Source organism: Salmo salar, chromosome ssa10, assembly GCF_905237065.1.
Source record: "Salmo salar chromosome ssa10, Ssal_v3.1, whole genome shotgun sequence".
Classification (NCBI taxonomy): Eukaryota; Metazoa; Chordata; class Actinopteri; order Salmoniformes; family Salmonidae; genus Salmo; species Salmo salar.
The window spans coordinates 109,681,103-109,707,198 of NC_059451.1; the positions used below are offsets into that span (position 1 = coordinate 109,681,103).

At 43.6% G+C, this 26,096-nt stretch overlaps 1 protein-coding gene across 2 annotated transcripts; it reads left to right on the forward strand.

Annotated features, from left to right (window-relative positions):
- The first annotated feature begins 1,123 nt into the window (after positions 1-1,123).
- On the forward strand, positions 1,124-25,957 carry mpped2 (metallophosphoesterase domain containing 2b). Of its 2 annotated transcripts, XM_014125456.2 has the most exons (8): positions 1,124-1,413; positions 1,547-1,592; positions 2,367-2,626; positions 3,958-4,139; positions 6,511-6,736; positions 23,601-23,716; positions 24,445-24,558; positions 24,772-25,951. In XM_014125456.2, the coding sequence occupies exons 3-8, from the start codon at positions 2,445-2,447 to the stop codon at positions 24,879-24,881; spliced, it is 930 nt and encodes a 309-aa protein (XP_013980931.1). In that variant the 5' UTR covers positions 1,124-1,413; positions 1,547-1,592; positions 2,367-2,444; the 3' UTR covers positions 24,882-25,951.
- The last annotated feature ends 139 nt before the right edge of the window (positions 25,958-26,096 follow it).

A 26,096-nucleotide genomic window follows, 5' to 3' on the forward strand; every position in this document is an offset into this window, starting at 1 on the left:
ACACACTAAGACAACAGTTAGGAGAGGAAATGAAGGCTTAGAGAAATACCCATCCTTATGCACACTGCATGACTCACACTGTCACACACAAACCATCACAAAGTGTACAGCACTTTCAGATATCAGCTGATGTAAGAAGGGCTATATAAATACATTTGATTTGATTTGATCACATACACACTTACACGCACTTTCATCGAAAAGCACCAGATATTGTTATCTAGGAAGTGCTGAAGTGTGAATCAACACTAAGGCAAAACTGAAATACATTTAAAAACTTGTAAGAAGAAGGGAAGGTCATTTTTTATTCTACAACAAGTTACAACTAAATGAAAGTATCCTAAGTATGAGGTAATTGCATGGAGTCAGGTCATGCACCCGCGTGTCAGTAGAAAAGCAGAATAATGCATCTTTTGTTTGCTGAAGGGGCCTTACATTAAGGAACAGGGCCACGTAACAGCACTTAGACCTAATCACTTCCTCTGAGAGATTAGACCACCTCAACTGTTACTGCATAGGATCGCAAGACTCTGCATACAGCACACCAACATACTGTATATTACGCACAGTTGTTCATGTATACATATGGACTAGTTGAAGAATAGCGTTACTTTTTCTTTTCTCCTTTGCTGCTATTGAGATTGAGGACACTGCATACGTTAAGAAATCAACATGCAGTACAACGGGTCATAACAGTTTATTCACAAATGTATAGCCTGTTTTCTTACTTCCAAGTGCACATCATTGTTTTTATTTACACTGTAGGACCTTACATTTAACAGTTCAAATGTGTATTTTATTCTGTATAATGTTAATTATTGTCGTATTTTGTATAATACGTTTTAACAATTAAAATATAGTGCAATACAACACCGACTATTTTTAAAACAAACGTGCAAGAATACCCTCAAACTTCTTAGGCAACAAAGGTAGTCTATGGCTATGTGAGCCCATTTTGTAGGCTATCGAAAAATATAAATGGTTAAAAAATAGCTTGCTTTCAATCCTATTTACAATTCTACTAACAGTTGTCCCAGTGCAGTCTCTCCTTTGCGCTGAGCTTCTGTAGCCTACTGTGTGCTCTCTGACCCCGGTGGCAGTCCTCTCGCTGCTCCGCTCCGCTCTCTCCGGCTCCCCCCCTTCTCTTCTCACATCGAGGCTCCTATCTCGCTCGTTGCCTTTCTGTCGCATTTCCTCAAGAGCCAGCCGAGGGTCTCCCAGGGTCGAAGGTTCTGCCCTGCTAGCCACGACCTCCACCTCTCAAGACCTGCAAGTTGTCTGCGTTATCTATGGGACCGCGTTTTTGACAACATAGACAGAGAGCTAACCCCGAGCACATATCTACCGGATGAACGGAACTCGCCACCCGTTTGGCAAGAACATCGCTGGGAAAAAATAACGAGGCACAAAGCGGTGGGTTAGGGGTGATTTGTCATTTACGAACCATTCGGATACAGAGGTTTCTGTCGAGGCTGTAAATGTTGCTATTCGTAATATTGTAGATGAGAGAGCTTGGTTTATGTTTGTATTTTGTTCTGTAATGCAGAATAGGCCTACAATAAATGAGGAAGAACACGATCTTGTAATATCGGGTGAGAGGTTCAATTTTGTCTCTTCTGTGTCTTTAGGCTGATTGGTAGAAATGGTGCATATATTTAAAAATCCCCTTTTCCAAATGTTGCAGTGTGAAACCAAAATTAGAGGGAACATATGTTTTTATGTAAAATATCCTCTTACAGTTCAGCTTGTAGATAACCAGCTTGTTACAGTTGACTGATAGTAAATGTCTGTCTGCACTCTGCACCGCTGCTAACCTGCTAATGTTCAATTCGTCTGGGTAGTTTTTATGTTTTAATTTTCAGTTTCCAATGTCTTGAACGAAAGTGGTGTGGTTTAAGTTCACTGTTTTGTCATCTAGCTAATACAGCAACTACAATTCGTTTGGTTACGTTGTATCAATTCACTCTGTCACTTTTACATTTGTAAAACAAAAATGTAGGCCTGGGTTATTTCAAGCCTTTTGATTGGAACAGAATGCATATAGTAGTTTGATATTATATTTTCTACTGACGTTACAGTATTGTTAAAGGTTTAATGTCCAAGCTTGTTTTGTATCCAATCTACTGTAGGTAAAATCTATCAGCACTTCAGAAGACATTAGCGAGAAAATGGAAGTGTATCACCTCTTCTGATATTAGTGGTTGAATAATTCTTAGAATTCTGGGAGTCTTCTTGATGTTGTTTTTGTACAACACAAGTGGTTCACTTAAAGCTGTCATTTACAGCAACACATTATTTTTAATCATGTCTGCTGCACAATTACTGTATTTTGAGGTGTGCTCCTCTCTTTGTTTGCGGTGGTACAGATTGTGGCCAGTTGTCCAGAGGGCCGGTGGGTCTGAGTTAGTGAACGGGGCTGTTCTGAATGATGCCCACTCCCTAAAATGGTTCTGGATCCTGGTAAACTAACTGCCCATGTCCCAAGCAGCAGAGCCATGGCTCACAGAAACCCCCCCTCTCAGGGCAAGGTGACCGTCACTGTGGACGAGTACAGCTCCAACCCCACACAGGCCTTCACCCACTACAACATTAACCAGAGCCGCTTCCAACCTCCACATGTCCACATGTGAGTATCTATCTAGCCGCAGACCTGCACTGTCTCTATCTCTTTTTCATCTGACGGGCCATTACAGTGCACAGAGGATTGATTGATTGATGAATGTGTTCAAACAAAAGAGTAAATATATGGACATCTGGCCTCATAACATCCACCACCATACCTTCTGTGTGCTCTATTCTCAGCACACATTAGCTTGTCTTTAATAGATGGAGTATGACTTAAACATGTTTGGTTATCCTCAGTGCCCTGTCAAATAACCTACAGTGTGTGAGGTTAAAGTGTGTGAGGCGGAAGCCACCTTTCATGTTATTAACTTAACGGAGGTCAGAGGTCAGGTGGGTTTATAAGCTATTTAACAATGCTCCTTTGACCTCTGGGTCACAGCTCAATTCTAAGTAACTTCCCTATTGACTTCTAATCATTAGGATGTAATGAGTGTTGCTGTGGATGGGATGGGTGGGCCTGGGGTGGTCAGAGTGGGAGGCAGGTGCTCCTGGCTGGCTGGCTGGCTGACTGACACACAAAACTAGCTTTTCCAGCAGAGACAAAACAAAGATGTAAGTCAGATGTCGTCTTTATAGAAGTCAAGACTTCTGTTAACCAGTGTTTTTCACTTAGTCCACGATTAACCTTTTTTTTTTATTGCAGTTTTTAAATCACATCTGCGCTCTGTTTGTCTTAGACCATGGACAGATGTCTCAGTACAACAGCGAGGTGGACCTTGTATCCGTTAAATTGTTTATTGAAGCTATAGTAATCAAATCGGATGGAGCATTTTAGAACAGGACAGTGTAGAGTGTAATTAACAGAAGAAGCCAAAGTCAGCAGTGATAGAGATATAGGTACGGTAATTCATTAATATCTGATGGACACATGGCAAGAGTAGGGAGTAATGAATAACCTCCTGGATTTTGTGATGATTTGCATTAAAACACCTTGGTTGACTCATTCAAACTAGCAGCTTAATCTATAATTTGCCAGCATGATTCCATGCATCGCAGCTGGGCAGTTGGCCAGCCCTGACAGCCCAAAATTCCACATGAGTTTACAATCACAGCCTGGCTCCCACAGCCTGGCTCCCACAGCCTGGCTCCCAATGACAAGGCAACTGTGAGACTCTGAGGGACCTGCTCTAGCTTAAAGGTTGGACGGTCAGTTCCACTTTGGGATTCCTTAGACATCTTTAGAGAAGGCTGTTTTATTTGTAATATTACTTTCTATTGGAGGTTGCTGCACGTGACACATTGACAACCTAGGTTACATTTTCAAATGGAGGGCTGCTTTAATAATTTGACACAAACCCATATTCTGCTTCTGCTGTCCCTCATCGATGACAGGGTGGAGCCCATTCCCTATGACGCCCCTAAACCCTCCGGTCATACACGTTTCGTCTGCGTGTCGGACACACACTCCAGGACGGATGGGATCCAGATGCCATACGGGGATGTCCTTCTTCATACTGGGGACTTCACTGAACTGGGCCTACCCTCTGAGGTCAAGAAATTCAATGACTGGCTAGGTAAAGAGAGTCACACACACTGCTGTTTTTTTGCTCTCAACCCTCAGCATCAGGGACGGTCCTTGCTGTTCTGCCGCCCTAGGCTAGACCAAAAATGATGTTGAAAAGACGTGTAAAATATGTATTTTCCAGATGTTGAAATTAGGTTAAATTTAGGTTCTGAATGAAAGGTGAAAATATGTATTTTATGGACGTCTATGTTTGGCCGAAATCAAGGCTGGTCCAGACCGGATAAAATCTGAACCAAACATAGACGTCTATGATTGGTTCAGATTTGGTCCGGACCAAAAATCAATGTCCGTGGACGTTCAAATTAAGACCGGTCTAGACTGCACCAAATCTGAACCAAAAAGAGACGTCCAAAAGGCATCGGCGTCGGTCCGTGTTTACTGAGGTGTAGCCTACAGTTTTGCCTGAAATTGAATTTTATGAATGCCCATCTATGTGGTCAGCCTACCATTTGTAAAACATTTTTTAAAAAGATGTCCGAACAGGACCAAAAAAAGACGTCCAAAAGGCATCGGCGATGGTCCGTGCTTACTGAGGTGTAGCCTACAGTTTTGCCTGAAATTGAATTTTATGAATGCCCATCTATGTGGTCAGCCTACCATTTGTAAAACATTTTTAAAAAACATGTCCGAACAGGACCAAAAAAAGACGTCCAAAAGGCATCGGCGATGGTCCGTGCTTACTGAGGTGTAGCCTACAGTTTTGCCTGAAATTGAATTTTGTCAGCTGCAATGGTAGGCCAACCATTTGTAAAACAGGCTTTTACATTGGCTTTATTAGTCCTGATTCATGTGACTAATGAATTTGGCTACTTAAGCTCTGAATATCAGCTGCCCAACTTTATCAGGAGTTATCGTGAGCCTATTTGCGTTGTGTTTACACAGCGGGAAATGCAGAAGTATTTTCTTTTATCGCTATGATCAGCTTGTCCAAAAATGTACGAATACAAGCTTGATGCAACTGATCATGACAATTGGGTGAAACTCCTGGACAACAGTTGATTGTCCCTTCCATATTATCAATTTTACTTTGACCTGGCCTGTTTTAAGGATATGTTTGTTAACGTGACAGCACATTTTTTATTTGATTGGGCGCCATTTAGGTTAGGCTATTTGATCTGGAGAAACCTGCATGATGTAAAAAGTGTCCGTCTCATTATATTGTTATAGATTTTATCTCCAGCCTGTAGACTACAGAAAGGGCCCCATACTCTTTCTACTATATCCTGTATCTGCTACATGATTGATGTTTGATCCTTTTTTTGACGTAACGTGGAGGAGAACCGCAACGATGCGTCTGACGAACAGCACCCTGGAGAGGCGCACTGAGGATGGACAAGCAAAATATTTTGCGCCCCTGCCTTTGACAAAGTGGGCACTGTTTATCACAGGGCGGCATCAGTTCTCACCTTAAAAGCCCATTTTGCCACTGGTTGAGATAATTCTGCCCAAAACCAATGACAATTTATGTGAGGTTTTATGTGTTGTTGTTGGAGGTCTTGGTCAGTTTAGCTCAGAAAATGTCTCACTCGTCAATCTGCCGCCATAGGCGGTGGCCTAATCCTGCCTAATGAGCATGCCGGCCATGCTCAGCATACTGTACAGTAACCTCTATCTTGACTAAAAAGGTTATTTGCTGTAAGTTACTATACCAACAGTATTTGGTATAATTTGGACTTCCTTATTTAAGCGAAAACTATTCTCATAAAAAATGTCTGCTTTGACGATATTTAATATTTACTACTGTAAATGAAACATTTGAAATGAAGAACCCGCGGAAAGGAATATAGCAGTAAGTAACTTTCCTTGAAGGTCATACATTAAAACACTGCCATCCTCCTCAGTTTCAAATACATTTTAGCCTACAGCCCAGAGAAAATTGAGTTGAGCGTTCAATTTGAGCCCTATACAGAATTGCTGCGTTAATATAAGAGGTAACTGGGACAAAGGACCTCTCTCTCCAAGAAAGTAAAAAGGTCAAATGAAAAATTGTAAAATTCCCCTTTGTTGACTGAGATGTGCGTTGGCTGGGTAACTAAGGTCTTTATCTGCAGTTATTGCTCTTTTGTAAGAGGGGAGAAAAGTTAACCCTGGTCTAAGGAGGTCAAGAAGCCTTAACCTTTTCATTTCTGGCGTTTTACTTTCATGGACCATTCCCTTAACCTCTCAAAGACAACTTTCTATTCTAGTGAATGAATACTGATTCACCAACTGGGGTATTGGTATCCCCAGAAACCATGCTACTGGCCAAAGCTATGTAGTGTTTATATTCTGTACATGTTACTTGCCTTGTGTTGAACAGTAACAGAAAGCTATCTATCCCATCCATATTCAACATGTCTTCCCTGCTGTCTCTCCTGCAGGGAGTCTACCTTATGAATTCAAGGTGGTGATTGCAGGGAACCATGAACTGACGTTTGACAAGGACTTCATGGCTGAGCTGGTCAAGCAGGATTACTATCGCTTTCCCTCCGTCTCTAAGCTGAGACCAGAGGACTTTGACGATGTTCAGGCCCTTCTCTCTAACTGTACTTACCTGCAGGACTCTGAGGTCACAGTCAAGGGATTCCGCATATACGGGGCACCATGGTAAGTTGCTCTCTTGTCTTGAGATAAGTATCATGACTTATTTACTTGTAGTCAATAGTGTTATGATACAGTGACTATAGAGGCTAATCGCTGAGTGACAGACTTTTGCATAATATGGCCTCAGTGACACTGATCACTGTACCTGAGTTTGCCAGGGTTGCTCAAATATTCTTTACATACAGTAGAGGTCATGACACTTTGTGTGGCCATTCTCTTTGCTTGCTTATTAAGTCCCTGCATGAGTCTAGTTGAGTTTTTCTTAGTAGTGTGTGTCCATGGTGGATATAAAACACTGCAGACCTAGCCCATGCTATTCACTGCTTCTAAGTTCTACATTCCTTATTGCTTTCTTCCATTTCCATACCTCATTGAGGGGATTGCCTTGTGTTGTCCTGAGTCCTGACAGGGACTCCATGTCTTTTATTAGACACAGAGTGCTTGAAAGAGAGACGTCTGTGGTTAGTTGGGTGTGGGTCAGTGCCAGCCGTGTCATCCTCCTGTCCTAGACTTTGGGCATGTCCTGACACGCTACAGGCTGCCGTGGAGACAGACATGTACTTACAGTGTACTCGGCTCCAGACTCTTATGTCATCACACACCCATATCTTCAGCCAGCCACACCGCTGAGTCTGAGGCCCAGTTAACCCTTCACCCACTGCTTTTCTAGTTTCCCTCCGTACTACGGTGTCACTGCTGAATGATTGATCTCTGATTGGATCGTCAAGCGAAGAGAGTTTCGATGTAGGCCTATCGCATGATGCTTTGATAAGTTTTAGAATGCTGTGTCTGCTACATATTTTCTATATTTATTCCTGTGACACTTTTTCAAAAGGGGATATTGAGGCTATAGTTACAAAACGTAACGTAATGTATAGCGCTAACGGAACGTTATCTCCATTCCTGGTATTTCTTTTGAATTCTCCCCAGTAGGGTGGACCGGGACAGGCAGGCTGGCTAGCTGTACCGAGGCCATGGGTGGCTGGAGAGGGTCGAGGCCAGAGCAGTGGAATCAGGCCATTGTGTGTCAGTCTGACTGACCCCAGTCTGGCCTCCACAACTCCCTGCTGGCTGACACACACACACACACACACACACACACACACCAACCTCCTTTTACAGGCTCTCTCTCCCCCCCCCAATCCCAGATCTAATAATGTTCTGTGAACCACACGCCCCCTTCTGCCCGTGTTATTCTTCATCAGTCATTGGACGATATTATATATATATATATATATATATATATATATATATATATATATATAGAGAGAGAGAGAGAGAGAGAGAGAGAGAGAGAGAGAGAGAGAGAGAGAGAGAGAGAGAGAGAGAGAGAGAGAGAGAGAGAGAGAGAGAGAGAGAGAGAGAGAGAGAGAGAGAGAGAGAGAGAGAGAGAGAGAGAGAGAGAGAGAGAGAGAGAGAGAGAGAGAGAGAGAGAGAGAGAGAGAGAGAGAGAGAGAGAGAGAGAGAGAGAGAGAGAGAGAGAGAGAGAGAGAGAGAGAGAGAGACTTTTGTCTCAAGTCCCAGCTGAATAGGTATGACTACCCTGACAATGACAGTCTGACCAGGTGTAATGATGATGACAGTGAGAGAATTGGTCTTTTAGGTCTTCATACCTTAACCTGTCACTATTATATTTGCGTCCTGAGCCCAACTATCATTCTCAGGGGTTAACCCTCCCGTCTTGAGGTGAGAGCTCTTCTAGCATGATTTAATCATATATTTGCCACTTCAAAGATGCTGTATATCCTGGTGATAAAGAAATGTTTCTCACATTGCAGGCAGAGAGGAAAGGGCAACAATGAGGGCAGAAACATAGTGTTTCAGTCACAGAGTAGTGCTGAATCAAATGATTATCTTTGAAGGGGAGCAAACCAGCCACCCAGATGCATGATGGGAGGTCTGTGGTAGAGCTCTGGGGTCGTCATTACAGGGGTGATTTTCCAGATCTCTGAGCCTCTCCAGCAGGAAGTGGCTTTTGTTCCGACACATCCTGGTTCTTTTGTTTGAGCGTACGGATCAAACCCTGGGCCTGACCCCCGTACCCCCTTTAGGGACTGCACTCCCAGCAGGCCACGGTAACCCTTGTCACCTCAGAGCCTAGTGATCAGAGGTCATTTCCACCGCCCACAAAGAGATCAGCTAGGCTTGACAGACACTGCAGGCCTGCTCTAGGTCTGAGTCAAATCAAATGTTATGTCACATGCTTGGGAAACAACAGGTGTAGACTAACAGTGAAATGCTTACTTGTGGGCCCTTTCCAACAATACAGAGAGAATTAAAAAAAATAATAACATAAGGAATAAATACACAATGAGTAACGATAAGTTGGCTATATACATAGTTTCGAGTTGATATGCAGGGGTACGAGGTAATTTAGGTAAATATTTGTATATAGATAGTGGTAAAGTAACTAGGCAACGAGATTCAGTAGATAATTAACAGTAGCAGCAGCATATGTGATGATTCAAAAAAGTTATTGAAAAGGGGTCAATGCAGATAGTCTGGGTAGCTATTTGGTTAACTATTTAGCAGTCTTATGGTTTGGGGGTAGAAGCTGTTCTGGGTCCTGTTGGTTCCAGACTTGGTGCATCGGTACCGCATGCTGTGTGGTAGGAGAGAGGACAGTCTATGACTTGGGTGGCTGGAGTCTTTGACAATTTTAGGGCCTTCCTCTGACAACGCCTGGTATAGAGGTCCTGGATGGCAAGGATCTCAGCCCCAGTGATGTACAGCATGGCTAGCTCAGAGCAGGGGGAGGTGTTATACTATAGACAGCATGGCTAGCTCAGAGCAGGGGGAGGTGTTATACTATAGACAGCATGGCTAGCTCAGAGCAGGGGGAGGTGTTATACTATAGACAGCATGGCTAGCTCAGAGCAGGGGAGGTGTTATACTATAGACAGCATGGCTAGCTCAGAGCAGGGGGAGGTGTTATACTATAGACAGCATGGCTAGCTCAGAGCAGGGGGAGGTGTTATACTATAGACAGCATGGCTAGCTCAGAGCAGGGGGAGGTGTTATACTATAGACAGCATGGCTAGCTCAGAGCAGGGGGAGGTGTTATACTATAGACAGCATGGCTAGCTCAGAGCAGGGGGAGGTGTTATACTATAGACAGCATGGCTAGCTCAGAGCAGGGGGAGGTGTTATACTATAGACAGCATGGCTAGCTCAGAGCAGGGGGAGGTGTTATACTATAGACAGCATGGCTAGCTCAGAGCAGGGGGAGGTGTTATACTATAGACAGCATGGCTAGCTCAGAGCAGGGGGAGGTGTTATACTATAGACAGCATGGCTAGCTCAGAGCAGGGGGAGGTGTTATACTATAGACAGCATGGTTAGCTCAGAGCAGAGGGAGGTGTTATACTATAGACAGCATGGTTAGCTCAGAGCAGGGTGGCAGTCTGAGTCTGGCTTTAGAAAATCAAAGACTTTCCTCTAATCCTTTTATGGCGGCAGACACACACTGGTCATGTGACCTTTTGGGTTTACATTGGATGAGAGCCCGCCAGGCAGAGCCACAAAGAAAGTGTGGATCTATGTTGCCATGGAAACCATAGCAGAGTCGTGTGTGTGTGTGTGTGTGTGTGTGTGTGTGTGTGTGTGTGTGTGTGTGTCGCTTCAGTGTGTGTTTGTCATTAAAGCACTTCCACTGTGTGTGTGGGTCAGTGAGGACAGCATAGCTCTGAGCCTGCATTTCCCCCAATCTCTCACATGGACACCCATGCTGGGCTGGTAATGTACTTTATTGACTGGGAGACTGGTCTCACTGTCATGTGTAGCTTTGATTTCCTGTCTGTTTGTGTAGCAGATAGATGGGAATGGAAAGCTGCCTGACTAATTGCCAACAGTGTGAGAGCTTAGCCTCAAATAAACCGTCTGTTTATGGAAATAAATAAGGCCATATCTGACTCTGAAATGAGGTTGTAACTCCCTAGGCAAGGGCTCTAGTTTCAGCATTACTTGGTGGAAATTCCTACTATTGCTCAATGTGTGAAAACCCTCTGTCTAGTCACAACAACTTGGGACTGATCTCAAGTCATAGGCTGAATCACAAATCACTCGTCGGAGGGCCCTCCGAGCGAGAGTGGATGGTTTGGGATTCGCCGATACTGTGGGAACCAGTGTCTTGCAACAGTCAGCACAATATATGTGCATGTTACTTTCGGTCTAGTCTGTGTGTATTACCTTGTTTTTTTTGGTTAGCGGCGGTTTTCTACTCTACCCTGCCCTACTCTATCCTGCGCTGCTCTACCCTGCACTGCTCTACCCTGCCCTACTCTATCCTGCGCTGCACTATCCTGCGCTGCTTTACTCTACCCTGCGCTGCCCTACTCTATCCTGCCCTACTCTATCCTGCGCTGCACTATCCTGCGCTGCTTTACTCTACCCTGCCCTACTCTATCCTGCTCTACTCTACCCTGCGCTGCTCTACTCGACCCTGCCCTACTCTATCCTGCCCTGCTCTACTCTACCCTGCGCTGCTCTACTCTACCCTGCCCTACTCTATCCTGCGCTGCTCTATCCTGCGCTGCTCTACTCTACCCTGCGCTGCTCTACTCTACCCTGCCCTACTCTATCCTGCGCTGCTCTAACCTTGCGCTGCTCTACTCTACCCTGCCCTACTCTATCCTGCGCTGCTCTACTCTACCCTGCGCTGCTCTACCCTGCGCTGCTCTATCCTGCTCTACTCTACCCTGCCCTGCTCTACTCTACTGTGCTCTACCCTGCTCTACTCTACCCTGCCCTACAGGCCCCTGCGAGGCCTTACCTGCTGAGTGCTGACATCACTGATTGTAAAGTGACCTTTGGCCCGGAGGTGCAAACTGCACGTCAGTGTTAATTAGCTGCTCATGTCGCCAGCGCTACACTTCTCAGATCTCTCTGCGCTGCCCTGTTCTGGCCCCAGCTCTGACTGCAGTGCAGCGCTGGGGGCTTTCACGCTCACCCAGCATTAGGCAGTCAGGCAGGCCAAACTGGGGCACAGGAAGAGAGGCCAGGCTGCCTGAGGGGGGAGGCAAGGGGGGGCAGGCAAGGGGGGGCAGGCAGAAGAGCGGGTCAGACAGACAATAAGCATAGCCCAGGGAGAGGTAGAGGAGCCGAGAGGTTGAGATTAGGAGTGGGATGAACACCCTCAGAGGAGGAGATGCCTGCCCTCCACTCAGAGGATTACCATTTTGGATGAGCTCCAGTTTACCACAAGGCCACAGTGGATTGAGAAGGCTAGGCCTTTTGACCTATCTTTGGCAGGTTGAATAATGGTCAGGGTTTTATCTGGTTTCAATGCCCCCCCCCCCAAAAAAAAATCTACAAAACCTCTTTCTTATTTTTTATTATTTTATTACCAATTGAGATGATTAAATTGTCATGTAATGGCCAAGCCTATCAAATTGCTTATGACACAGTAGTAACTAGCTATGACAACCACTACACCAGTGGTTCTGTCTGTATCAATTCAAGTGGCTTTATTGGCATGGGAAGCATATGTTAACATTGGCAAAGCAATTGAAGTAGATAATATACAAAAGTGAACTAAACATTAAAAATTAACAGTAAACATTACACTCACAGAAGTTCCAAAAGAATAAAGACATTACAAGTGTCATTATGTGTATATATACAGTGTTGTAACGATGTGCAAATGGTTAAAGTACAAAAGGGAAAATAAATAAACATAAATATGGGTTGTAATTACAGTGGTGTTTGTTCTTCACTGGTTGCCCTTTTCTTGTGGCAACAGGTAACAAATGTTGCTGCTGTGATGGCACACTGTGGTATTTTACCCAGTAGATATGGGAGTTTATCAAAATCTGGTTTGTTTTTGAATTCTTTGTGGATCTGTGTAATCTGAGGGAAATATGTGTCTCTAATATGGTCATACATTTGGCAGGAGGTTAGGAAGTCCAGCTCAGTTTCCACCTCATTTTGTGGATAGTGTGCACATAGCCTGTCTTCTCTTGAGAGCCAGGTCTGCCTTTGGCCGCCTTTCTCAATAGCAAGGCTATGCTCACTGAGTCTGTACATAGTGAAATCTTTCCTTAAGTTTGTGTCAGTCACAGTGGTCAGGTATTCTGCCACTCTGTACTCTCTTTTTAGGGCCAAATAGCATTCTAGTTTGCTCCGTTTTTTTTGTTTGTTAATTCTTTCCAATGTGTCAAGTAATTATATTTTAGGTTTTTTATGATTTGGTTGGGTCTAATTGTGTTGCCGTCCTGTGGGGTCTGTTTGAACAGAGCCCCAGGACCAGCTTGCTTAGGTGACTCTTCTCCAGGTTCATCTCTCTGTAGGTGATGGCTTTAACTTCTTATGGATGGGTGGCAGTATTGAGTAGCTTGGATGACTGATGTGCCCAGAGTAAACTGCCTGCTACTCACGCCCAGACGCTAAGATATGCATATTATTAGTAGATTTGGATAGAAAACACTCTGAAGTTTCCAAAACTGTTTGAATGATGTCTGTGAGTATAACAGAACTCATATGGCAGGCAAAAACCTGAGAAAAAATCCAACCAGGAAATGGTTTGTAGTTTTTCAAGTGATTGCCTATCCAAACTACAGTGTCTGTGGGGTCATATTGCACTTCCCAAGGCTTCCACTAGATGTCAACAGTCTTTAGAACCTTGTTTGAGACTTCTACTGTGAAGTGGGGGAGAATAAGAGCTCATTGAGTGAGAGGACTGCCAGCAGGGCATGAACCTCAGCCATGCGCGCTCACGTGAGAGGTAGCTCAGTTCCATTGCATTTCTGAAGACAAAGGATTTCTCCGGTTGAAACTTTATTGCAGATTTATTATAAAAACATCCTAAGGATAGATTCTATACATCGTTTGAAATGTTTCTACGAACTGTAATGGAATTGTTTTAGTTTTCATCTGACCTGCGCGTTGTGAATTTGGATTTGTGAACTGAAGGCACGAACAAAAAGGAGGTATTTAGACATAAAGGATGGACTTTATCGAACAAAACAAACATTTATTGTGGAACTGGGATTCCTGGGAGTGCATTCTGATGAAGATCATCAAAGGTAAGTGAATATTTATAATGCTATTTCTGACTATTGTTGACTCCAACATGGCAGATATATTGTATGGCATGTTTTTGTGTCTGAGCGCCGTACTCAGATTATTTAATGGTGTGCTTTTTTGGTAAAGCTTTTTTAAAATCTGATACAGCGGTTGCATTAAGGAGAAGTTTATCTAAAGTTCCATGCAGAACACTTGTATTTTCATCAACATTTATGATGAGTATTTCTGTACATTGATGTGGCTCTCTGCAAAATCACCGGATGTTTTGGAGGCAAAACATTACTGAACATAACGCGCCAATGTAAACTGAGATTTTTGGATATAAATATGAACTTTATCGAACAAAACATACATGTATTGTGTAACATGAAGTCCTATCAGTGTCATCTGATGAAGATCATCAAAGGTTAGTGATTCATTTTATCTCTATTTCTGCTTTTTGTGACTCCTCTCTTTGGCTGGAAAATTGTTGTTTTTTTGTGTATAGGCGCTAACCTAACATAATCATATGGTATGCTTTCGCCGTAAAGCCTTTTTGAATCGGACACTGTGGCTGGATTAACAAGAAGTAAAGCTTTAAAATGGTGTATAATACTTGTATGTTTGAGGAATTTTAATTATGAGATTTTTGTTGTTTTGAATTTGGCGCCCTGCACTTTCACTGGCTGTTGTCATATCGATTCCGCTAACTGGATTCCAGCCATAAGAAGTTTTAGGGAAGGTTTGGGAATCGCTTCCTTTTAGGTGGTTGTATAATTTAACGTCTCTTTTCTGGATTTTGATAATTATCGGGTATCGGCCTAATTCTGCTCTGCATGCATTTTTTGGTGTTTTATGTTGTACACAGAGGATATTTTTTGCAGAATTCTGCATGCAGTCTCAATTTGGTGTTTGTCCCGTTTTGTGAATTCTTGGTTGGTGAGCGCACCCCAAACCTCACAACCATAAAGGGCAATGTGTTCTATAACTGATTCAAGTATTTTTATCCAGATCCTAATTGGTATGTCAAATTGTATGTTCCTTTTGATGGCATAGAATGCCCTTCTTGCTTTGTCTCTCAGATCGTTCACAGCTTTGTGCAAGTTACCTGTGGTGCTGATGTTTAGGCCAAGGTATGTATAGTTTTTTATGTGCTCTAGGGCAACGGTGTCTAGATGGAATTTGTATTTGTGGTCCTGGCGACTGGAGCTTTTTTGGAACACCATTATTTTGATCTTACTGAGATTTACTGTCAGGGCCCAGGTCTGGCAGAATCTGTGCGGAAGATCTAGGTGCTGCTGTAGGCCCTCCTTGGTTGGTGACAGAAGAACCAGATCTTCAGTAGACATTTGACTTCAGATTCTAGTAGGGTCAGGCCGGGTGCTGCTGACTTTTCTAGTGCCCTCGCCAATTCGTTGATATATATGTTGAAGAGGGTGGGGCTTAAGCTGCATCTCTGTCTCACCCCACGGCCCTGTGGGAATAAATTGTGTTTTTTGCCTATTTTAACCACACACTTGTTGTTTGTGTACATTCATTTTATAATGTCAAATGTTTTTCCCAAAAACACCACTTTTTCCATCAATTTGTATAGCAGACCCTCATGCCAAATTGAGTCGAAGGCTTTTTTGAAATGAGCAAAGCATGAGAAGACTTTGCCTTTGTTTTGGTTTGTTTGTTTGTCAATTAGGGTGTGCAGGGTGAATACGTGGTCTGTCGTACAATAATTTGGTAAAAAGCCAATTTGACATTTGCTCAGTACATTGTTTTCACTGAGGAAATGTATGAGTCTGCTGTTAATGATAATGCAAAGGATTTTCCCAAGGTTGCAGTTGACGCATATCCCACGGTAGTTATTGGGGTCAAATTGGTCTCCACTTTTGTGGATTGGAGTGATCAGTCAGTCCTTGGTTCCAAATATTGGTGAAGATGCCAGAGCTAAGGATAAACAGTTTTAGTATAGCCAATTGGAGTTTGTTGTCTGTATATTTTATCATTTCATTGAGGATACCACAGGCCTTTTGGGTTGGAGGATTTTTATTTTGTCCTGTAGTTCATTCAAGGTAATTGGAGAATCCAGTGGGTTCTGGTAGTCTTTAATAGTTGATTCTAAGATTTTGTATTTGATCATGTATATGTTTTTGCTGTTTGTTCTTTGTGAGACAAAAAGATTGGAGAAGTGGTTTACTCATACATCTCCATTTTTGGATTGATAATTCTTTGTGTTGTTGTTTGTTAATGTTTTACAATTTTCCCAGAAGTGGTTGGAGTCTGGATTCTTCAATTACATTGAGATGATTTCTGACGTGCTGTTCATTCTTTTTCCGTAGTATATTTCTGTATTGTTTTAGTGATTCACCATAGTGAAGACATAGACTTTTGGTTGGACAGGTTTCTGAATTTCTTTCTTAGGTTTTTGCATTCTTCTTCAAACCATTTGTCATTACTGTTCATATTCTTCAGTTTTCTGTTTTGAAATTTTTAGATTTGATAGGGAAGTTGAGAGGTCAAATATACTGTTAAGATTTTCTACTGCCACGTTTACACCTTCACTATTACAGTGGAACGTTTTGTCCAGGAAGTTGTCTAAAATGGAATGAATTTGTTGTTGCCTAATTGTTTTTTGGTAGGTTTCCACACTACAGTCCTTCCATCTATAGCATTTCTTAATATTACTCGGTTCCTTTTGGCTTTTTCTCTATATCACTTTTGTTAGGTAAAAATCCCACTGCTTACACCAATTACTCCATGCTGTGTGTTTCCGTGAGCCTGCCCTCCTCAGTCCCTGTATGTGTCAGTCAGGGGTAAGAGGCCTTGCTATTACCCAACCACATCCACCACCCAGGAGCCAGCCAGAGCTTGTTACCCCAACAACATCATCATCCATACAGTTTATTACAGGACATCACAAGTACTTTAATGAGCCTCCGTCTATAGCACCACAATGTAATGACCTGTGAAATAACCAACCAGAGCCATGCCCTTTAACACAATGAATATTAAGTGACTAATTTGACTAACCAGACTCATCCAGAGCTATCTCTGGAGAAAAGACCCTGGATGAGATGGCTGATGTGGTGTGTACAGCCCTCTGTACTGTGTATAGCAGGGATCATCAACTAGATTCAGATGCGGGCCACGTTTTTTGTTTGTTGTTGAGTGCATGGTCAAGAGGACAGAACATAATGACAAATAATTTGTAGACTGCAAATTGACGGCAAGAAGCCCAAATAAATATATATATATATAATTATTATTTTTTTTTTTTTATGTTTGACTAAAGCATAATCATTGCAAATCTCGCTTACATTTGTGGGAATAGTTGGGAACAGATTTTTTTTCAATTAAAATCACTTGGAGCTGATTTGCTGGTGTCCAACAATGAAAATGAAAAAACTCTGGGGCCAAATGAAACCACTGCCCGCGGGCCGCCAGTTGGGGAACCCTGGTGTATAGCCTACTGATGATCACTCCCAGGCTGGAATGAAAACTGATCGTGACATTGACACTGTGGAGGGTGCTTTTGAATAGCAGATTGGGTGATTGGACCAGTGCAGTGTCACAACAAGCCTGGCTGAGTACATGGCACGGGAACGTGTAAGGTGTCTGCCAGAAGCTAGGACATCTGTCCAGGCCAGGGCATAGCAGAATGCAGCATTTGCGACATTTGTGACTGAGTACACGTGTTTCCTAGGTAGTGTAGCAGCCCATGGCATTACAGACAGATGGTAATCCCCCAGGCCCTTCATTTCCCTCTCAATACTACCTCTGCTGCAGCTGAGTTGTTCAACATTACAGCCAGACAGCCATATGCCCTTCTCTTGTAGTCTAGTGCTAGTACAACCCCCACATAGTCCTGACTGAGGTGATTAATATTTGAAGATTCCCTTTTAGATTGGAGAAATTTGAGGTACTCGCAGGGCAGTGCGTTAGAGTAGCTGACCTGGCCGCTTTCATAAATAACCTGAAGCTAGGGGTGCGGTTGGTGCACTGTTTTAGCGTTAAAAAGGTCTGGGCACTGTCTGGGCCATGTATGCATTCTGTATCAGGTTCAGCTGACAGGTCACCAAGCTCAAGTGCTGATACAGCTCAAATCAAACCGATGACTTGCTGGCTTGTTGTGTACGTTGGACAGGGTTGCCATATTGAATAAGAGGACCTTGTCAGAGCTAAGCTTGTGTGTGTGGTGTGTGTGTTGGGTTGTGTGCACACATACAGGTGTTTGTGTAATGACAGAGAGAGAGGTGATGATCATATAGCAGCAGGTCCAGACAGTGGCTGTTATTTCAGGGCTTTAATGTCTGCTGCCTGCCTGCTACGGGGGTCAGGGTAGGAGTCAGCCAGCAGAAACGTTAGCCTAGCAATGGTGAAAGATTGCACCCCTGTGTATAACCCAACACGCTGCGTGCTAAAGCAGGCACTGGGCTTTGTTTACTCTGCTATCAATCACAATCAAGCTGCCACTAGCCTCTTAAAGAAGAGGCCCAGGCACGCAGATTAGGACCCAGCATTATTTCAGGGTTCGATACTGTGACCAAGACTGTTTGACTTGGCAGTGCAACACATTTTTTTATTTATCATTATTTATTAAAACAGTAATGTTTAATTGACCAAAAATAAACCAACTTTCTGAAGAGGAAAAAACGGCAGAGGAATACCCCTGTGTGTGTGCAGTGCCCGTACAATTTGCGTAGCCGTTAGCGATGTTACTGATAGCCTAATCCTATTCAGGTATATGGAAATGCAAGTAGCCTGTGCCTACCTGGGAAAACCATAATTATTTGCATCAATCCAGCGGCCATTTGTAGAGCCCAACTGATATAGGATTTTTAGGTCCGATACTGATTTTAGGGATGCAAACTTCACTGATCACCAATATATGTGACCGACCTCCTTGATTCTGACTTATGTAGCAAATTTTGAGAAACAGACGCCTCAAGTCCTCAACTGGCAGCTTCATTAAATAGTACCTGCAAAACACCAGTCTCAACAGTGAAGAGGCAACTCCGGGATGCTGGCCTTCTAGGCAGAGTTGCAAAGAAAAAGCAATATCTCAGACTGGCCAATAAAAAGAAAAGATTAAGATGGGCAAAAGATCACAGACACTGGACAGAGGAACTCTGCCTAGAAGGCCAGCATCCCGGTGTCGCCTCTTCACTGTTGACGTTGAGACTGGTGTTTTGCGGGTACTATTAATTAAGCTGCCAGTTGAGAACTTGTGAGGCGTCTGTTTCTCAAACTAGACACTCCAATGTACTTGTTCTCTTGCTCAGTTGTGCACCGGGGCCTCCCACTCTTTCTATTCTGGTTAGAGCCAGTTTGAAGGGAGTAGTACACAGCGTTGTCTGAGATATTCAGTTTCTTGGCAATTTCTCGCATGGAATAGCCTTAATTTCTCAGAACAAGAATAGACTGACGAGTTTCAGAAGGAGGTTCTTTGTTTCTGGCCATTTTGAGCCTGTAATTGAACCCACAAATGCTGATGCTCCAGATACTCAAGTAGTCAAACGAAGGCTAGTTGTATTGCTTGTTTAATCAGCACAGCAGATTTCAGCTGTGCTAACATAATTGCAAAAGGGTTTTCTAATGATCAGTTAGCCTTTTTAAAATGATAAACTTGGATTAGTGATGATTGCTAATAGTGGGCCTCTGTACGCCTATATAGATATTCCATAAAAAATCTGCCGTTTCCAGCTACAATAGTCATTTACAATATTAACAACGTCTACACTGTATTTCTGATCAATTTAATGTTATTTCAATGGACACATTTTTTTGCTTTTCTTTCAACAACAAGGACATATCTAAGTGTCCTCAAACGTTTGAACGGTAGTGTAAGTTGCTAGCACAGATTGCTTGCTTGCTAGCTAGCTAGGCTAACTACCTTGCTGGCCAGATAGAGCCTTACTTCATTGCTGGTTAGCTAGCCAGCTAACGTTAACCAAGTGAGCATGTGATACGGACAGGGTTGCTTGCTTGGTGAAGTGTACTTTTGATTATTTACTTATTCAAATATGCTGTCGCTGGCTGTGGCAAGCTACTCACGTTAAACCACCATGCCAACTCTTACTCTCATTTCGTGACTTACTGAATGGTGAATGATGTTCAATGAGCAGCTCTTAGAGCTCCCTCCTCAGGTACCCATTGAACAATTCTAAATGTGACTGCAAATGAGCACACATTTGTTCATTCTATGTATATAATATCAGCACTTTATCGGTGGAATAAAGACCAATACAAATATTGCTGTGAAGGCTAATATCTGCCGATTTTTAATATCGGTCAACCGATTTATTGGTCGGGCTCTTGCCATTTGTTTTGAAAACACCATCACAATTGCTCTACAAACATAGGTGGCACGTCCATAAGCTAGGCTTTCCCTAAAGTAACCTAAATTGAATTAAATTGCCAAAATGGTATACCCTAATTAGCCTACTCCTGTCTATACAGAAGTAAATCAAATAGTTGATAATAGGCTACTACACCAGAAAGCATGATTTAGTCACAGAGGATCATTAGCTTTAGAAAAGAACAATGTTTCAAATCGCAATGCCTACAGTCAGAAGGGCCCACAATTTGGGCGGCGCACGCAGCAAATACCACATGATTGTTGAGTTGCGACTGTCAGTGAAAAGTATAGGTCCTTCCGGGCATATCACAATAGTTCATCATAGTTCGGAAAGAAAATGGCTATATCTGTTAAGAGAAGACGAGGAGATGAGGCCATTTTAGAATAAGGCTGTAACCTACCAAAATGTGGAAAAAGTTAAGGGGTCTGAATACTTTCTGATGGCTCTGTATATGGATCAGACAACGTTGTTTTTATGGATCTGTTTGTCAGTGTCAGCACAGAAGAGTAGGCTACCCTGTAATTGTTGTCATAAAAGTTAGTGTAGAACCCTGGGTTAGATTTTTTTATCTGCCCCAGTCAGGGCAGACAGTGGAGGCCAGACTTCCACATCCTGATGGATCATTCCCCTGCAGGAGATAACGGCAGTGACCAGAGGTAGTCAATCAGGAGGTAGTCAATCAGTTAGCCTAGTGATGACAGCCAGGGTGGGAGAAGACACAGCTAATCTTGTCTACGTGGTCAAGCTCCCCATAATCCCCTACCCACAATACTCCCCTTCCTGCTCCCTCTTCTCCTCCCCCCCCTTCCCTCCCCCCATTGTGCTCCCTCTTATCCTCCCCCCTGCTCCCACTTTCCCTGCCCCCCTACTCCCTCTTCTCCTCCCCCTCCCCTCCTTCTCCTACTCCCCTCCCCCTCCTAATCCCACTTTTTAGGCTCCCTCTTCCCCCCTGCTCCCACTTTACCTGCTCCCTCTTCTTCTCCCCCCCTCTCCTGCTCCCACTTTTCCCTACTCCTCCCCTCTCCTGCTCCCTCTTCTCCCCTGCCTGCTCCCTCTGCTCCTACTCCCCCCCTCTCCTTCTCCCTCTTTCCCCCTCCTGCTCCCTCTGCTCCTGCTCCCTCTTCCCCCCCCCCACCTGCTCCCTCTGCTCCTACTCCCCCTCCCTCGCAGCATGGGAAGATAATAGAGCCCTCGGGTCCTGGGGAGCATGCCCCTCCTCCCCCCTCCACATCCTGGCTATTACTGGCTTCCATATTGAGCAGCACAGCACATTGTTCATATCTCGTCTATGTCTGCTGCTGGGTTGGAGAGCGACAAGAGAGACGCTAGGGAAACACAGGATTTATCTTCCCACTGGTGTCAGCAGTGGGATCCAGGACTAACACAGAACAGGCTCTGCTTTGAATCACAGGGTTGGAGAAGGCAGTGTAGCCCAGCCTGGAGGAAAATGCACTACATCACCAAAAGCATGTGGACACCACCTGCTAGTCGAACATCTCATTCCAGAATCATGGGCATTGATATGGAATTGGTTTCCCCCCTTTGCTGCTATAACAGCCTCCACTCTTCTGGGAAGGCCTTTCACTAGATGTTGGAACATTGTTGCGGGGACTTGCTTCCATTCAGCCACAAGAGCAGTAAGGTCGGGCACTCATGTTGGACGATTAGGCCTGGCTCGCTGTAGTGGTAAGATTTCCCTTCACTGGAACTAAGGGGCCTTGCCCAAACCATGAAAAACAGCCCCAGACCATTATTCCTCCTCAACCAAACTTTACAGTTGGCACTATGCATTCGGGCAGGTAACCTTCACCTGGCATCCGCCAAACCCGGATTTCTCAGTCGGACTGCCAGATGGTGAAGTGTGATTCATCACTCCAGAGAACGTGTTTCCACTGCTCCAGAGTCCAATGGCAGTGAGCTTTACACCACTCCAACCGATGCTTGGCATTGCACATGGTGTTCTTAGGCTTGTGTGCGGCTGCTCGGCCATGGAAACCAATTTCATAAAGCTCACGACGAACAGTTCTTGTGATGATATTGCTTCCAGAGGCATTTTGGAACTCAGTAGTGAGAGTTGCAACTGAGGACAGACAATTTCTGCGCGCTTCAGCACTTGGGGATCTCGTTCTATGAGTTTGTGTGGCCTACCACTTCGCGGCTCAGCCGTTGTTGCTCCTAGACGTTTCCACTTCACAATAACAGCACTTATAGTTGTTCGGGGCAGCTCCAACAGGGCAGAAATTTGATGAGCTGGCTTGTTGGAAAGGTGGCATCCTATGGCGGTGCCACTTTGAAAGTCACTGAGCTCTTCAATAAAGCCATTCTACTGCCAATGTTTGTCTATGGAGATTGCATGGCTGGGTGCTTGATTTTGTACACCTGTCAGCAACGGGTGTGGCTGTAATAGCTGAATCCACATGTATATTTGAATGGGTATCCACGTGCTTTTGTGTGTATATAAAGTGTATAAAGGTGCAGTCAATATGAATGGGCTGTTTGTGAGCTTCTCCGTGCATGGCTGTGTCAGACCCTTGCTACCGCACAGTGGGGGCTGTAACACAAATGCTGATACTGTATGTAACACAAGACCATAAAAATCTTTATGTACATTTGAAATGAACTTGGCAAAGTATGAGTTCTGTTTTCATCTTGATTAAAGCTATACAATAGGAAATGTGCAAGATGCTAAATCAGACAGTGTGTGAGTCTCAAACTTGGCCCAGTGCCTCACCTGCACTGGAATGGCTCTTGGCGTGAAATACATCTTTGATCTGAAGGGAAGTATCAATCTGCAGTGTTTGTATGTGGTTAATGTCCTCCTAGGCAGCAGCAGCCCTGTGTTGAACCCTCCAGAGAGATCTCCCCCCTGTATCATGGTGTAGCCTAGACTGTTCAGACAGGTTGATGAATGCACTGCGGACCATATCAGTCATATAGCCGCAGCTATCATCGTTCATTTAGTCCAGACCAAATAGCTTCCACTTCGACCCCACCCTCCTCCCACCGTCTCCCCAACCTCTTCCAGTCAGCTCTGGCCAGAATTAGCCGTGACCTTGGCCTGACGTGTGCCGTTCTGTCTACCCATTACGGCCGGGGCAATCTCTTTACCTCCATGTGCCCTGGCTGTCGGTAAATAAAGGCAGCAGTCAGACAGGACAGTGCTGCCCATACTGCTGTGTGTCAAGAGGCCAGGGTCCCAGGGGAGACATGAAACTCTTATTAACATGCTTCTTCTCATTGGTGCTGACAGATTAATCCATTTCCAGTGTTTGGATGACCTCTGTTATGCTGTGGCACTGGCCAGAATGAATGTCCTAGTCGTGTAATAACCCTCTATCTCCCTCAATGGCTGGCTGTCTCCTGTCCCCCGCTCGCGCGCTCTCCCTCTCTCTTCCCCTCACACTCTGTCTACCCCCCTCTCTCTTTTGCGCTCTCTCTCCCCCCTAGATCTCTCTCTTGTGCAGGTGTGTGTAATGTATATTTATTTTAACCGTTTCTACTGTGTGTTCCTACAGGACACCGTGGTTTAATGGCTGGGGTTTTAACCTTCCCCGCGGCCAGTCTCTATTGGACAAGTGGAATCAGGTTCCAGAGGGCATAGATGTTCTCATGACCCACGGACCTCCCCTCGGTGAGTTGACTTCATAGAACCCCAAAACACCTCATTCTACAGCCTTTCCCAAAGACTGCTAAAACAGCTTGCACTTATGAATTTGCCAGTATAGTTACTGTCACTCATTCATTGAACTACTGGAAGAAATGGAAGCAGAGAGAGGGTGACATTTTTCTTACTTTAAAATGAGCAACAAGCTACAAAGACTGCAATGACGAGTTTGGTATTTTTCGTCTGTATAAAACGTTGTGTAGCTGAAGAATGGGAGTGTCACATCAGATCCAACTGAACAGGTTTTCTTTGTGACCATCAACAAATTCTAATTCATTTACAGCACTGAGATCACCTTTATGATCCATTCAAACATTCACAGCACATATAACGGTAATAACATATCATTGTTTTTATAGTGTAATTCCGATTCTCCAGCACACCTTCATTACATTAAACCATTGAGATTAGTTATTGAAATATTCCATCCATTTACTGCCGCAGAGAGTTTCACTTCCTGATAAAGTGCTTGAGGATAATGGTAGACTTCACAGATTGTGTCTAAAACGTTGCGTTTATCTGTGCATTTATACAACAATGTTAAGACATGGAAAATGTCGCCCTTAGTTTGTCTGACCTGTCTCACTATGTTATGAATGAAGACGCTAATGTTCAATTTATTTCCGTTATGTTAATTTGTCTTTGCAAAGGTTAATCAAGTGTGTTAATCAGTCTATTGTTGTGGTTTGGGACAGGTTTCCGGGACTGGGTCCCCAAGGAGCTGCAGAGAGTAGGCTGTGTGGAGCTGCTGAACACAGTACAGCAGAGGGTCCGACCCAAGCTCCACGCCTTTGGGGGCATCCATGAGGGTGAGTGTTCTGTGCTCTGACCTCCATGGTCCTGGTTCTATAAAGGACTGAACATCCATGTTAGGAAGTCGTCAGATTTCAGGCAAAACGCTTCTTAACATGGATGCTGTTCTAAAGAATGACAGTTAATCCTGAATCAGTGGGGGATATCCTGTGCCTGTTATTGTCTCTGTTTTGACTCTGGTGTCTAATGTCTTTGTCCTCTGTCTGCAGGGTACGGCATTATGACGGATGGATGCACAACTTTCATCAACTCCTCCACCTGTACAGCCAGTTTCCAGCCCACAAACCCCCCCATTGTATTTGACCTGCCCAACCCATAGAGCATCGTAAAATAAACCAGCATTTTTTAAATTCAGTTGTACCAAATGCTAATCTTCAAGATATTTGTCTTTTGTAAACTGCTTGTAAAAATGCATGAAAATCGGATTCTGGTAATGAAATGATCTTTGTAAAATATTCCATATTTTCCATTCGTTTGCATTTGCTGAAGTGTCTGGTTTTCTGTACCATTGTTTTCTTTGTTTCCTCTATGAAGATGGATAAGCGCCTTGCCTCACAGGCAAGTACACTGCCTGACCGTAACAGTACTCTTTAAATAAGCAATACTTGACCTCATGATGATGATTGAACATGCATTTGGCATTGTAACTTAAGTTATTTGGTTTCTGTTAAAGGCCTGTCTATTGTTAAAAATGAAGCCTTTGAAATGAAATTGTATGTTGACATTTGTATGAAATTGGTCCAATTATTATATACCCAGTATACATGAATCTCTTGTGCTCTCACACTCGTGTAGGAGCTTTATGTGTACCGGTGCATCATCTCCCTTGATCCTGGGCGCAACGTTTTGGAACGTTCAGAGAGAAATATGCTATGTGGAACTATCTGCAACGTTCGACCACATTTGGCTACTGAACTTGGCCGTGTTTTTCTCTAGTCAAGGTCATTGATTGACTGGCCAGTCTTGTGGTACCCTTTGACATCAAACCCTTCATTCCCATCTTTCACTTGATGTTAATTGAAAACAGATGCTGCATATTCTCAAATGACCCCATCTTCCATGGAGTACATGTGAGTCGGTGCTTGTGTGAGTTTTCAACATGCATGAATCAGGCATTTTCATCTCACTTTAAGATTTGTATCGATATTCAACAGCTGTAAAATATTTGGGATGCCCTCTAAAGTACAATTTTGCTAATTGTTTAGTTTTTTTTCTCCAATTTTTGCACTGTGTGAAAATGCTATCTTGCTAGCACAAAACAAGTTGCCAACGGTAGTCTTCTGTCATTGTAAATGCCTGTTTAGTTTCCTGGTTTATGAAACTTTTTTAACTTGATGAATTTAGTTGCCTTTATATGCAAATAAAATTGCAAGATTTTTACCTGTTGAATAGCTATAAATTGTTTTGTGTTTTACCTTAGTGAATTCTTCATATCATGAATAAGTCTTATTTGCCTAATTATTTCTAAAACTTAGTTGGACCTATTGCTCTTTACCACTTGTCTGGGAAATGTCTGATTTATCATTATGACAAA

Coding starts and splice junctions, on each gene's coding strand:
- mpped2 (XM_014125456.2), top strand. CDS start 2,445: ATGGTTCTGGATCCTGGTAAACTAACTGCCCATGTCCCAAGCAGCAGA. Junction 2,627..3,957: donor CAACCTCCACATGTCCACAT/GTGAGTATCTAT, acceptor CATCGATGACAG/GGTGGAGCCCATTCCCTATG. Junction 6,737..23,600: donor CGCATATACGGGGCACCATG/GTAAGTTGCTCT, acceptor GTGTTCCTACAG/GACACCGTGGTTTAATGGCT.